Source organism: Bidens hawaiensis, unplaced genomic scaffold (assembly GCF_021521415.1).
Source record: "Bidens hawaiensis isolate Kalapana, Puna unplaced genomic scaffold, B.hawaiensis_p1.1 tig00001440_1, whole genome shotgun sequence".
NCBI classification, from domain to species: domain Eukaryota; kingdom Viridiplantae; phylum Streptophyta; class Magnoliopsida; order Asterales; family Asteraceae; genus Bidens; species Bidens hawaiensis.
The window spans coordinates 2,729,587-2,744,728 of NW_027491081.1; the positions used below are offsets into that span (position 1 = coordinate 2,729,587).

Consider the following 15,142-nt stretch of genomic DNA (forward strand, 5'->3'; position numbering starts at 1 on the left):
CGGCTTCATGTTTTAATAATACTCCGCTGATATCAACAGCTCTTGAGTCAGCTTTCTTTTCTGCTTCATTTGTTTTGGTCATTAGTTGGATTAACATTTCTTCGATCTTAGAATAGCTTGGGTTTTGATTGCTACTAGAACTTTGATCTTGGTATTGAGGTTTAGGCTGGAAGGATTGATTCATTGGTCTCTTTTCGATTCCGGGTAAAGGTTGAGTGTTACCTCCGTCTTTCCAGCTGAAATTCGGGTGGTTTCTCCATCCTGGATTGTAGTTGTTGCTGAAAGCGTTGTTCTGTCGAGCGATGAAATCGACTTCTTACATGGCCATAATGACTTGTTTACAGTCATTCGTCTTATGATTTCCTCCACAAGTGTCACAGGTGAGTCTGGTTTTTGATAGCTCGGCTTGAAGTTATTCGAACTTTTTAGAAAGAGCTTCAAGCTGTGCTGTGACAAGAGTGTTGGAATCAACGTGGTGTATTCCTTTATGGGTAGGTGTAGATCTTGGTGGGTTGTAAGCGAAACTCTTCTTTGCAGCCTTCTCCAGAACTTCAAATGCTTCGTTAGGTGATTTGGATCCCAGGTCTCCACCAGCGATTTGGTCGATGGCCTGTTTGTTTTGACTGGATTGTGCGTCAAAGAAAGTTTGTACTTGTAACCATACGCTCAGTCCATGGTGTGGACATCTTCTCAGAAGACTTTTGTATCTTTTCCATGCTGCGTGTAACGACTCATCATCATCAGTCCGGAATCCGGTAATGCTGCTCGGTATTTGGCAGTTTTATCGGGCGGAAAATATTTGAGGAGGAACTGTTCAACCATCTGGTCCCAAGTGGTTATGGTACCAGAGGAAAGAGATTCTATCCATTCTATGGCTTGGCCCCTCAGTGAGAAAGGAAAGAGTTTGAGTTTGATTTGATCTTTCGAACCTTTTTGGATTTTAAAGGTTCCGCAGATTCGTAAGAATCGAGATATGTGAGAAAGAGTGTCTTCGCCGAGGAGACCATGAAATTGAACTGAATTTTCCACCATATGAATGGTGCTAGATTTGATTTCGAAATTTTCGGTGATTTCGGGTGGAGCCACTCCATTGCCGTAGCCTTCGAGAGATGACTTGGCATACTGGCTCATGTTCGGCTCATTGTTCTGGGTCGCCATCATTTCTTTGGTTTGATTTTCTCCTTTTGTGGTGGCGTCTACTGATTCGTCTTTGATTGCTTCTGCGGTTTTTGTAGTCCGTTTACGAGTTCGTCGACGAAAGAGTCGTTCCGGTTCAGAAATTGGAGAAACAAGCTCATGCTCAAAAGTAGAGGACATACATGGGACTAAATAAAAAATAAGCACTGAAGTAAAAGTTAGCTAAAGTTAAACTAAAGGTTAGTCTAAATTAAACTATAAGTTAGGCTAAGCTATTCTAAACTATCTATGTTCTAAATTAATTAAGCTAAAATAAAGTAAGGTAACTAAAGGTAAAAAGTAGGCTAGCCGTAAAATTATGTATTTTAATATTTAGTAAAAAATAATAAAGATAAAATAAAATAGAAGTTAAAAATTTGTATAGTTATAGACAATGATTAAATTATAACTTGGATCGTTCTTATAAACGTACCATGTCCCCGGCAGCGGCGCCAAATAACTTTGATGCGTGTGCGCGTGTAGTAGTATAAAATATGATGGATGGAATGATTTGCTTTTGCACAAGATCGTGTTTTAAATTTATAAAAGTGATTTCTACAAAGACTAAACACACACAAAATAGGCAAGTCTACCTATCGTATACGTAGAATAGTATTGGTAAGAACCAAGTATCGATCCGTGGACACAAATGTTTCTAATAATAAATCGTTGTTTTACTTCAATCATAGGTTTTAGTCATTTTGGGGTTAATTTTTGAACTTTTTATAAAATGTAAATACTTATATATATAATATATAGGTGACCAAGACAAGAAATTCCAAACGAGTTGTTCAATTATGCGAAGGTTACCATCTAAGATCAAGAATCCACTCAATTTTAGCATTGATAATTAATATGTAGACATGTGATAAACTTGCCGTAGTAATATATGATAGATAGCTCCATAAACCTTAAGTGAGAATCTTTGGCACTAAGGAGATGGTATGCGCATTTTAAAGTCCACCCTTTCCTAATGTCATACCATCTCAATGATGTCAATTTAAGTTGCAAGTAGTTTTGTAAAGTAGAAAGATTAGGATTGACTTCAATTTCTCGAATACCAATTCTAACAACATCGGGTGGTTGTAGTTCATCACACAACCTCCCCTTAGTTGATTTAAGTAGGTTATAATTACACATTCCGTTAACATATGGTTTCTTTAACTAATTTGATATCCTAAGCAAAGCCATTTTCGGATTACCAAGGTTTAGAAAAATACACCATAACTTATATCTCATCATTTCTAAGTACAATATAAGGATCCATGTTTCGATAATGTATCAAAGTATTTCTATCTTTCAAGAACATGAATCGATCATGAACGATTGCCAATGAGATTGACAACCACCAACTTTGAATTAGTGATTTAATATGGTGAAACATTTCTCATCAAAAGATAATTGTAATATAACCATGTACTTTACTAGACTACATCACATGTCTTGATTAATTATCAAGTAAAACAAAGCTTCTTCATAGATTTTAGATGGTTAAAGGAGTTTAGCTCATAATGAGCATAATGATAAATATTAAGATGATTGATAATAACAAATACGTGATTAAACTTGGAACAATCTAACCAAATGTAGATGAATCTTTCTTCTTAATGATGGTAATGATGGTTGATGATGATGATTAGTGGTGATGACCTCCAAACCTTCAAACTCTTCACTAGATCTTCAAGGTGAGTGTTAGTGTGTGTTTTTATAAGTGAAAACCGGAGAGGATTCTTTTCAAGGCACACTTGATGAATCCAACATGAGCCACTATTTATAGGCAATCTGGATGATGAAGCACGGCCCCGTGCATGATGAGCACGGCCCCGTGTATATTTATGACATGTGCCAGATTTGTTTTGTCTTTTGTGTGAGGTGGCAACGGCCCCGTGGTTAGAAGGCACGGCCCCGTGGTTTTTAGTGACATGTGCTCAATTCTTCTTTGTCTTTTCTGCATTTCCGTCCACGGATCCGTGCATGCTGAGCACGGCCCCGTGTTTTTGTTTCCCAGATTTTGTCTTTTCTTGTGTCAGAAGCATGGGGGCGTGTTTCTTGAGACACGGGGGCGTGTTTCTTTGTTTTCTTGTGTTTTCTTCTGTTTTTCTTCGTCTTTTTGCTCGTTTCTTCGTTTGGGGTTTGGTTTCACCTGAAATTATGTTTTATTATGATAAGTAGCCTTTTATGCTATGTTATTTGATAGAAATTGCAGTTTTTAGAGATTATTTGATGCCGAAAAGATGTATATTTCTATGTACATTTGTTCCACATTTAGTCATGAATTTAATAAAGTGACACGGTATATTTACGAACTACCAATCGAGATACGTGATTTGGTCCGTTCTCATATTCCGTCCACGACAGAGTTTACCATGGAGTTGGTCGGGATGATCATTAATAGGGATGAACAGAAGAAAGATGATGGATGAAAGATGAGAAAGGTTGACAGAAAGAGGGAAGGAACATTCATATACAACCGTCCGATTTGCAAATCTTGTGGTAGGAGACACTTTGGTAAATGTCTTCAACAATCTAACACCATCGTATGTAATTTCAGCGAAAAGACGGGTCATGTTGAGGCTGATTGTAAGAGAAAGGTCGTGGTATGTTTTGATTGTGGAGAAAAAGGGGCATTTTAGTACTGAATGTATGAAAGGAAGACGACAACAACAGCGGCTGGTGCAAGTGGTAGTGGTGTCAAGGCTGATGCCAAGAAAAGGAACGCGCGTGTCTTCATGCTTGATACTCAGAAGGCTGCGGGCATACCAGACGTGATCACAGGTACGTTTTCTATCAATAAAGTTTATGCTAGAGTTTTGTTTGACTCAGGTGTGAACCAGAGTTTTAAAGATTATAAGTTATGTAGTCTATTAATGAACATCTAGTTAAATTAGATAAGCATTATGAAGTTGAAACTACTAAAGGAAATGTGAGTAGAATAACCGAGGCTTTAAATAATGCAACAATTTCTTTAGCTAATCACATCAAACCTGTACGATTGTTACCCATGACATTTGCAGGTTTTGATGTAGTTTTAGGTATGGATTGGTTATCAACTAATCAAGCTCGTATCCTATGTAATGATAAAGCCATTGACATTCAAACATCTAATAATAAAACCATTCGTATCACTGCAGATAAAGAGGAGAGATAAGTAGGAATAATCTCAAAAATAAAAGCAAGAATTTGCTTAGGTAAGGGATGCCTTGCATTCATGGCCTACGTAACCAAAGAACACGAACCCAAGAAGATGGAAGAGGTGCCAGTTGTATCCGAATTCAAAGATGTGTTTCCTGACGAACTACCTGGAATCCCACTAGATAAGGAAGTAGAGTTTAGAATTGACCTCATACCAGGAACTTCGCCAGTAGCAAAATCCCCATATAGATTATCACCCATTGAAATGAAAGAGTTGAAGAAACAGTTAGATGAACTTTTGGAAAAAGGATTCATACGACCAAGTTCGTCACCATGGGGAGCTCCAATTCTGTTTGTTAAGAAAAAGGATGGATCGATGAGAATGTGCATATATTATCAAGAGCTATATAAAGTTACAATCAAGAACAAGTACCCATTACCAAGAATCGATGATCTGTTTGATCAACTTCAAGGGGCAAGCCATTTTTCCAAAAATGATCTCAGGTCGAGATATCATCAATGGGAAAGTGCAAGAAGAATATATACCAAAGACAACGTTTAGAACCAGATACAGACATTATGAGTTCACCGTTATGCCTTTTGGACTCATTAATGCTCCGGCGGCTTTAATGAACATGATGAACCGTATCTGCAAACCACATCGTGATAAGTTTGTTATCGTATTTATTGATGACATTCTTATTTACTCCAAGTCCAAACAAGATCATCAAGTTCATCTCAAGGGTATACTTGAAACCTCAAGGAAAGAGAAGTTGTATGCCAAATTCTCTAAATGTGAATTTTGGTTACCGGAAGTTCAATTTCTTGGTCATATTGTAAACGAAAAAGGTATTCAAGTAGACCCATCAAACACTGAAGCTATTACAAAATGGGAGAAACCCAAAACACCGACACAAGTCAGAAGCTTTCTAGGATTAGCCAAACACTACCTAAGATTTCTTCAAGACTTTTCTAGAATAACGGTTTTGTTAACTTCACTCACTAGGAAATCAATTAAGTTTGAATGGGGACCAAAACAAGAAGAAGCATTCGAAACACTTAAACAAAAGTTAACCAATGCACGTATCTTGGCCTTGCTAGAAGGATTGGATAACTTTATCATTTACTGTGATGCCTTGCACACAGGCATGGGATGTGTTCTGATGCAAGGAAAGGAAGTTATTTCTTATGCTTCGAGACAATTAAAAGTTCATGAAAAGAATTACGCCACACATGATCTTGAATTGGTCGCTATAATTTTCGCGTTGAAACTATGGGTACATTATCTGTATGGTGTAAAGTTTACAATATACACTGATCACAAAAGTTTGAAGCATGTATTTGATCGAAAGAAATTAAATATTAGAAAAAGGCGTTGGATGAAAACTCTCAATGATTATGACTGTGAGATCGTATATCATGAAGGAAAATCCAATGTAGTGGATGACGCTTTAAGTAGAAAGCAACATGATAAGCCCAAGAGAGTCCGAGCTCTTAGATTGGAACTTATAATTGATTTAGCTAATCAGATTAAAGATGCTCAAAAGTTAGTACTGGAAGAAGGAAATATTAAATTCGAGAAAGAAAATGGTACCATCGATCAATTGGTGAAAGGAAGCGACAAAATACTTAGACTTGGCAAAAGAATCTGGGTACCAATAATTAGAAATTTAAGAGATAAGATTCTTGAATAAGCACATAAGTCAAAGTACATGATGAATCCAGGCAGTGACAAGATGTATCACAATTTGAAAGACGGATATTGGTGGATTGGTATGGAAAAGGATATTTCCCTATATGTCGCAAAATGCCTAACCTGTTCCAAACTAAAAGCCGAACATCAAAAGCCTAATTACTACAACAACTGGAAATACCAATATGGAAATGAGATATGATAAGCATGGATTTCATTATGAAGTTACCCAAAACTTCTCGTTAAAATGATGCAATCTAGGTTATTGTAGATAGACTTACCAAGTCTGCTCATTTCATTCCAATACAAGAAACATATAGCATGGATAAACTAGCACAATTATATGTGGAAAACATAGTATCTTTACCTGGTGTGCCGCTATCCATTATATCCTATAGAGATAGTCGTTTTACTACAAATTTTTTGTCAAGATTTCAAAAGGAAATGGGGAGTCGACTAAACCTAAGTTTTACATATCATCCCCCAAACAGATGGAGAAAGTGAACGTACGATTCAAACTTTGGAAGACATGCTTTGTGCCTATGTAATTGATTTAGGAGGGAGTTGGGATACTCATCTTTCTCTGATGGAATTCTCGTACACCAATAATTATCATACGAGTATCCAAATGGCACCATTCAAATATTTGTATGGACAAACATGCATAACACCTGTATGTTGGTTTGAAACAAGTGATAATCAATTATCAAATGCTGAAATTGTTCAAAGAACCACTGATCAAGTAATGCAAATTCGTGAACGATTGAAAACGGTAAGAGATAGACAAAAGAGCTATGCGGACATTCGTCGTAAACCATTAGAATTCAAAGAAGGCGATAGAGTACTACTCAAGGTATCACCCTGGAAAGGTGTAGTACGATTTGGGAAGAAAGGAAAATTGAGTCCATGCTTCGTTGGACCATTCAGAATACTTGAACGAATTGGACCGGTTGCTTATCGACTAGAATTACCCGAGGAAATGAAAGGCATTCATAACGTATTTCATGTGTCTAACCAATCCAAGTGTTTAGCCGATGAAACTCTTGCAAGGCCTTTGAAGGACGTTAAAATCAACGAAAAGCTTAAGTTTGTAGAGCAACTGATTCAAATTGAAGACAACATGATCAAGTTCCTCAAACGCAAGCGACTCATGTTAGTAAAAGTTAAATGGGACGAGGACCCAAGTATACGTGGGAGCTCGAGTCAAAAATGAAGAAGAAATATCCCTATCTAATCCAATAATACTCGAGGACGAGATTATTCAAAAGGTAGGGAGGATGTAACACCACGTAGATAGCCGTTATAGAATTTATCTAAAATGCCAACTTATAAAGTCTAGGTTCTTAGAATGAAAATTATGAAAACTTTATCTCATCGTGATACGCGACGGGATATACGTATACCCATCGAACGTGATGGAATTGCACTCAAATCAAAAATTTGGCGGTTACGCGATACACGATGACCAAACCCATAGGATCATCGCGATACGTGATACCTCTAAGTAATCTAGTACACCTGTCCAACCATGTGTCAACACGTGGCAAGATTTGACTGACCACGTGTCATCACATGGATTGACGGTGTAAATTTGCGGCGTCGCACTACACAATGGGTTTAAAAGAAACCCATCGCGTATCGCGACGGGTTATAAAATCCGCCTATAAAAGGGGGTGACGGGCATTGAGGCATTCTCATCCCAAATCACTCTCAGTTTCACATCGTCAACCTAGGCTAGTGTGCCCGGTCGTTACGACGAGCCAAGATTCCGTTTTCTCAAATTTTGTGCAAGTCTTGAAGCCATAAACAAGTTAACAATCATATAAGCAAGTTTAGATCAAGATCCAACCCGTCAAGTCTCTTTTCTTATCATTTTGAGTCTAGATACTAGGTAGGAGTTATGTTTAAGTTATTCAAGTTATAACTTATATTTTAATTGAGGCTATGACCTTTAACCTTGAAAGTATTTTATAAACATTCATAATGAGTTTTTTATAGACGTTACTTCTTAATGAAGTAATATTAACAAAAAATAAATTTTTGACGGGCATGTAGTAAACTGTAAGGGGGGTATCACTAGTAGTGAGTTTTTTGCCTAATGAAAAGTAATTCTTATAAATCCCAATCAACAGTGGGACCCGTTTACTTACCAGGAGAAACTTACCAACGTGTTAGAACCTATTAAGCCAAAGCATGCTATATCAAACATCACATATTACAAAGTGTTTTCATTCACAAACAAAGTTGTAAACTTTATGAAGGTTAAGCTTAAGAGTAATAGCTTAATCAATAAACATCATTCAAATATTTATACAAACCTATTTATGTATAGGTTAATATCATTCTCAATCAAGAAAGGTTTCAAACGCGCTGACGGTATAGGTGAATACATTAACCTTTATAAACAGTCAAAATATATTTATACTCTATAAGATGAACGGGTTGTTTGTCTTAAAGAGTCAGTCAACATTTACCTGAGATTACGTGATATCTAAAACGTTATAATATATAATAGAAAATAAAAGCTACTCAAACCAATTACACATGTGTCTGGATCCATACATAACTGTTCAGCCTAAACAGTCAAAGGCTACGTGGTCGCGGGCTAACAGTTATAACTAATTCTCCATTAGGGGCTACGTGGCTCGGGAACACTTTCGTGTGTGTAGGGTAGTGGTACAAATCCCGGAAGTAGAAATACTTCTGCTGAGCTTGTATAGAAAACTATGTTTGTATTGTAACTGTTATTTAGTTATTTTTGGAGTCATACGTGTTCACCAGCACATAGCTGACGCATTTTCCCAACCCAATGCAGGTAATTAAGTACTTATAAGAAGTAGCAAGGATTGGAGTCGTCGTAGAGTTAGAAGCGCGTTACAAGATGGCTCAACCTTTTGATATTAAAATCCTCGTAATATAAACACATATTCTGTAAACGAATACTTGGGTATTTAATTCCCACGAAAATTTTCAATGTAAATTAATAGTCTAATCAATTTAAAGTCTTCCGCTAAAAATTAACCATAAACTCTGATATATTTACAAAACAAGTACCAGCTATTGTTCACACTTCTAGGCCCTAAGTCGGGGTGTGACAGCTTCAAGACGAGCTAGTGGAGCGTACACTTTAGTGTAGTCTAAACCTTCAACCTGTCGAAAACCACGAACCACAAGCCGTGATTTGTTTCGAACAATAGCCCCAGTATCGTCTTGCTTGTTACGCAAAACCCATCTTGTATCTAAAGCCTTCTTCCCGACGGGCAGCTCAACCAATCTCCAAACCTTGAGTTTCTCAAATTGATTCAATTCTTCATGCATGGCGTCCACCCAGCTTGGTTCTTGTAAAGCCATTTCAACTAACTTATGTTCAATCTGAGAGATGAAACAGGAAAATAAACAACTGTTGATGTGTCCTGTCTGACTTCTGGTTGTGACACCTGTTTTTGAACATAACAGGCTGTGTTGACCGCTTCAACCCAGAAAAACAGAGGTAGGTTTGAATCACACAACATAGTCCTTGCAGCCTTGATAAGAGTTTTGTTCCTTCTCTCAGCAACTCCATTTTGTTGCGGTGTGCGAGCTAAGCTGTACTGTCTAAGTAATTCTTTTTCGGCATAAAAATAGTTCAACGTTGAGTTCTTGAATTATGTGCCGTTGTCACAAAGAATTCCTTTTAGCTTTAGATTGAGTTAGTTCTCCATGAGCAACACAAAGCGTTTTATCAATTCTGCAATTTCACTCTTATTTAACAAGAAAAACACCCAAGTAAAACGTGAGTAGTCATCAGTAATAACCAAACAATAAGAGCCGCGAGAAAGACTCAAGACATGAACCAGACCAAACAGATCCATATGTAGCAATTGAAAAACCGAGGATATGGTATTAACTAGTTTTGGCTTGTGAGACTTACGATTATGTTTGCCCAAAGCACAAGCTACACATTTCTCAATTGTTACAAAATCCTTGACAGGAAAACCATGCACCAAGTCATTTTTAGCAAGACGGTCTAAGTTTTTAATGTTTGCATGGCCAAGATGACGATGCCAAAGCATGGCATTATGTTCTGACACTTTTGAAAATAGACAAGTGATTTCATCAAGAATATTTTTTGTTCATGTCGATCACGTAAGCATTATCTTTTATTTGTGATCGAACAAGAACCCAATCTTCTGGTATAATGATACCAGGTTTTAAAATTAAACATTCTTTGTTAGTGAAATGAGTTGAAAACCCTTTATCACAGATCTGCGAGACGCTGAGCAGATTGTGTTTCAATTCTAGAACAAAATTGACATTTTCAAATTTAAGAACACCATTACTTACAGTACCCTTCTGTGTGATCTTTCCATTTTCTCCCCCCACAAAGGAAACATACCCTCCATTAAATATTTGAATTTCATGCAATTGGGAGATGTCTCATGTCATGTGTCTGGAACAACCATTATCAACATACCAAGGCCTGATTATATTCCTCCATAGCTGTTCATGCACGATGTGCGAGATTAGTTAGTTTTTGGTACCTAGTCCATAGTAGTTCTGGGTAGGCCTGATTTATCTAAGCGTGTCACCGGTTGCCATGACATGTCTTCCTGATTATCTAAGATTGAACAAGATTGCTTGGTCACCAGATATTTAGGAAACCATTCATATTTGGATTTTAAAACTTTGTTACTTGTATGAACGGTTGACTTAGTCTCCGATTTGCAAGCGGAAAACATATTTGACTTTGACTTCCAAATTGATTTTGGTCTAGAGGCCGAATTTGCTCTCGGGACCGAAGCCGAGTTTCCACCACGCTTCTGAAACACATTAGGCTTGGTCTGATACGAACTTCACCTGTCAGCCTTGTTTCTTTTCCAATCACCGTCAGAGGGATTTGCCTCATAATACCTTGATTTATTGGAGGTGTGCTTGTAGGAGGTATTTCGAGGCATATTCCTCTGATGATATCCATAATATGGGATATATGGACGGTGTGGACAATTTCTAGCAATATGACCAAGAATGCCACAGTTAAAACATGTTTGACGTTTAACATAAAATTCATTGTGGTCTACTCTAGGTCTTAATCTCTTGTGTGAGCTGGTTTGTCTCGCTTTGTATCGGACACTTGTCTAATCACTTGATTTATCACAATTGTGAACACATGAGCTTCTTTCTTTAACAAACTTAGGTGATAAATGTTTATGAGAACTTTTAGTTTTATCAAATTTATTCAAAAACACACCACCAAATTTAAAAGTTTTAGAAGAACCAAACACACAATTGTCTTTGCTCTTAAAAACAAAGCTCACACAAACATGTGAAGTAATAGAATCCAAAACAGGCAAATTTAGATGAACATTAGAATTAATGCCTTTATTTTTCAAAATATGTAAATATCCTCATCAGTCCAATCCTCAACAATTACTTCATCTGCACATGAAGTAAACACATTAGTATCATTCACCCTTGAGGTTGATTAAGTAGCTTTTACTGAACCAAGAGCACCTTTGCCATTTTTAGTTGGTTTACCATACTGCATAAACTTTTCTATTTCTTCCTCTTCTTTGGTAAGAGGAAGTCAAGTGTAGTTGTCATTATATGGAGGGGGGACCACACTGTACCCAATACCCTCACCCTTGTTTTCTTTCCATTTTAATTGCTTTTCAATCATGGACTCAACAACAACACTAGAGACATCGAATTTCTTAAAATTGAATTCAGCATTTCCAAATTTATTAGTTAACTTAGCAATCTCTAACTTAGAAGCTTCTAATTCGACGGTTAATTCAGCAATTTTCTGTTTAGCATTTAAGTGGTGACAACATTTAATGCTAAAGTCGGACTGGAGTTTATAGAAATCCTTTTGTTGTGCCTCAAGTTTTTCTTTTAAAGGCTTTTCAAATTTCTTAAGAGTGAAGTTTTCATGTTTTATTCCCTCAATTTATCAATTAAAGTTACTATTGTGAGATTTATATAAATCTACCTTATTAACACAAGATTGAGAACATTATTCAGAACTTACCTTAGATGAGCTGGAAGAACTGAAAGCCATGAAGGTAAACTGAAGTTCCTTAACTTGTTCCTCAGCATCGTTTGCTTCTTCAGCAACATCAATCCGGGCAACGTTGGCAGTCTGATTGCTGATGATGAGAGCTGCCATCTGGTCATTCCAAGAAAACTGTTGAGCTACCAATCCCCGTTCACTTTCATTTGAACCAGCTGTATTTTCTCATCTTGCATTGCTCACCGGAACCAATGTCCTTTCTCTGTTTCCCTCCTTAGTTGGATTAGTGCACTCACGAGCGAAGTGACCCAGCTTGTGACTAGTTGTAGCACCTCAGAGTGTCTTTGTTAAATCCCACCTTCTGGTTAGCTGGCACATTTCAGTTGTTTCTGCCTGTTCTCTTGGTAAATTTCTTTCTCGAAACACTGCTATGGCTATCTGCCAAGAGATGTCCATTTCCTCCACATCATCAGGATGGATTTGATCTAACTCAGCAGCTGCAACTGGTTGAACCAAATCTCCTGCAAGAAAAGCATTGTAGCAATTCATGAATCCTACCATCAAGGCAATGTTTTCTTGAGTCTCCTTTGAGATAGTGGGAATCTGAGTGGAGACTGACTGGAAGATGCAATAGTTGACTAGGGCTTAGTAACAAAACCAGGTTGTTGAACAGGTTGTGGAAAGAACACGGGAGTTGGCTGTGGTAGTGGCTGAGTGAATTGACCTTGAGCAGACTTAAACATTGAGAAACCATTTTGAGATTGCTGAGGCTGTGCATACTGACCCTGAGAGGATTTAAACATAGAGAAATTGTCTTGTGACATAAGAGCATTATTAGAAGAGACACTGTAGCCGCCTGCATTGTAAGAATTGGCATGATTTATTGCACATTGCGTATCATCCATGTCACATGATTTAATGATTGCCATTACTTCTGATAAGGTTAGCCGGACAAGATCCTTTTTCTTCTTAATAAACTCAACATTCATATCCCAGCTTTGTGGCAGGGAGTTGACCAACTTATTATTTGTCTCAACAGCCGTCAAGTTTATGTTTGCGGATCGCATTTCAGTGACTAGTGATATAAATCTCTGCAGCTGTGTTTCTAAAGACTCTCCCTGAACGTGATTAAACATGTTAAACTTTTATCGTAAGATATCTTGTTGGCTTCTTCACATGTTCTCATTTCCCTCATACACTTCAATAAGAGCTTCCCATAAAGCCTTGGCAGACTGTAACTCTCTAAATCCCAAGGCAATTTCAGGTGAAAATGTAATAGTTAAGGTAGCAAGATCCTTTTCATCCTCTTCAATCTTCTCAAAATCTGCGTCGACATACAATTCGACAGGCTTCACAACCACCTCATCAGAATTTTCTCGTTAATAAGTAATAACTTGAAGGCCCTGAACAATGCTCCTCGAAATCTTCGCATCTTTCATTTTCACATATTTTTCAAATCTGAACTTCCACTCGGTAAACCCCTCATGAGACAGTAAACGAGGTACACGAGTAGCAGTACCCATGTTGGAGTTTAATTCTTGATGTAGTGCAACAATAGTGGAAGTATTAGTTAATTGGTCCATTTCAAACAAAAGTTAAAAAATAAGTCCAAGGATCAGATCCAACAGAACATGCCCAAAGACAGAAACCGAAAACCCAACGACTAAAACCCACCAAAGTCCAGGCTCAGATCCAAACTGAAACCGAGAACCCTGAAAGTTGACCGAGAACCCTGGAAGTCAACCGAGAACACTTAAAGTTGATCGAGAACCCTGAAAGTCAACTGAGAACACCTGAAAATTGACCGAAAACTCTTAACTGATGACAATAGTCTTAGCCGAGAACACCACAATTGTCTAGAGAACCCAAGTAATAGAGAACCAAAAAACCGAGAACACAAGAAATTGGCCGAAATCCCCTAATCCTCACCCGAGGACAGTTAATATAACCCAAAAACACCTTGTTGTGCCCGAGAATGACCAAACAAGGCAGAGAACTCCCAAAGAAGCTTTGACCAAGTAAATTTGGCAACAAATTAAATCCCGAAATGAATGGGATTTGAATTTTAACCAAATTAAACTCAATCCCTATAAAAAAAAAATACTTTCTACCTTCTCCGGTGAACAATTCACCGGAAATTAAGCCAACACAGACCCCAAAGGAAACACCAAACACACTCTTTGAATCCGTGATATCACAACCCGAGCCTAGAATAGGTCAATAGGCTCTGATACCAATTTGTAAGTCCCTAGATGGATATTTCAATGTGATATCACGTGAAATCGTTGTTATGCGGAATCTAACAACGAATGGATTCGATATAAAGCAAATAAACAATAAGAACAAGATGTGAATGCTTCAAAACACACATTTATTCAATGTCTGGTGCTTAAGCACTATGGATTACAAACTGAATGATACTTCTAGTATTTCTATCTCTCGTCTACGTCCAACCCCAACCAGTTAACATTACACAATATTTATACACTTGCTAACCCTAAGCCCAAATCTACCAAAAGCCCACCGAGATCCATGAGATCTTGTCTTACAATGCAAGCCCAAAATAATACTAGCTCAACATAAAAGCTAAAAGAAAAGGACTTCTGTGATTGACTAATTTTTTTATTTATCTATTTATTAAATTTTTAACGTTTTGCCTTTTGAAATAAACCAATAAGTAATTAAGTTAAATCTCTACTTGTGACTTAGTGGTAGGAGGTTTAAGTTATCTAGTGGAGACCCAAGATCGATTCCTACTAGTGTCACTTTTGGTGGATTATAGTAATGAAGGGTTTGAGCTAATTCTTGCGAGGTTTTCAGTTCGAATCTCGAGCCACCCGGGATTTCATCCCACCGTCTGTTACATCAAAGAGTTCTGCTCTTGTGGTGGCATGACTGTCAAGGGACAGTTGAGGGAACACACAAGTGAAACTCTGAAGCCAACGCGAGTCTAGTTAAGACAACATAGTCTAGCCGGAGTGGGACAACGAGACTCTTTAAGTTTAGGGAGTGTAGTGGCTTAATACAAAAGAAAGTCTTCGTTCCAAAAATAAAAGGTAAATAAGTTGTTTTCAAACTCAAATCCAGACATGCCCTTAGCTTTATCTGAGATTTCAATAGATTCCCTTTTCATGTGTGTACAACACACATTG

General features: G+C 37.5%; 1 protein-coding gene across 1 annotated transcript; it reads left to right on the forward strand.

The window, feature by feature from the left end:
* The first annotated feature begins 3,815 nt into the window (after window positions 1-3,815).
* On the forward strand, window positions 3,816-6,002 carry LOC143576266 (uncharacterized). The gene is made up of 2 exons (XM_077060400.1): window positions 3,816-3,951; window positions 5,455-6,002. The coding sequence occupies exons 1-2, from the start codon at window positions 3,816-3,818 to the stop codon at window positions 6,000-6,002; spliced, it is 684 nt and encodes a 227-aa protein (XP_076916515.1).
* Window positions 6,003-15,142: the final 9,140 nt, after the last annotated feature.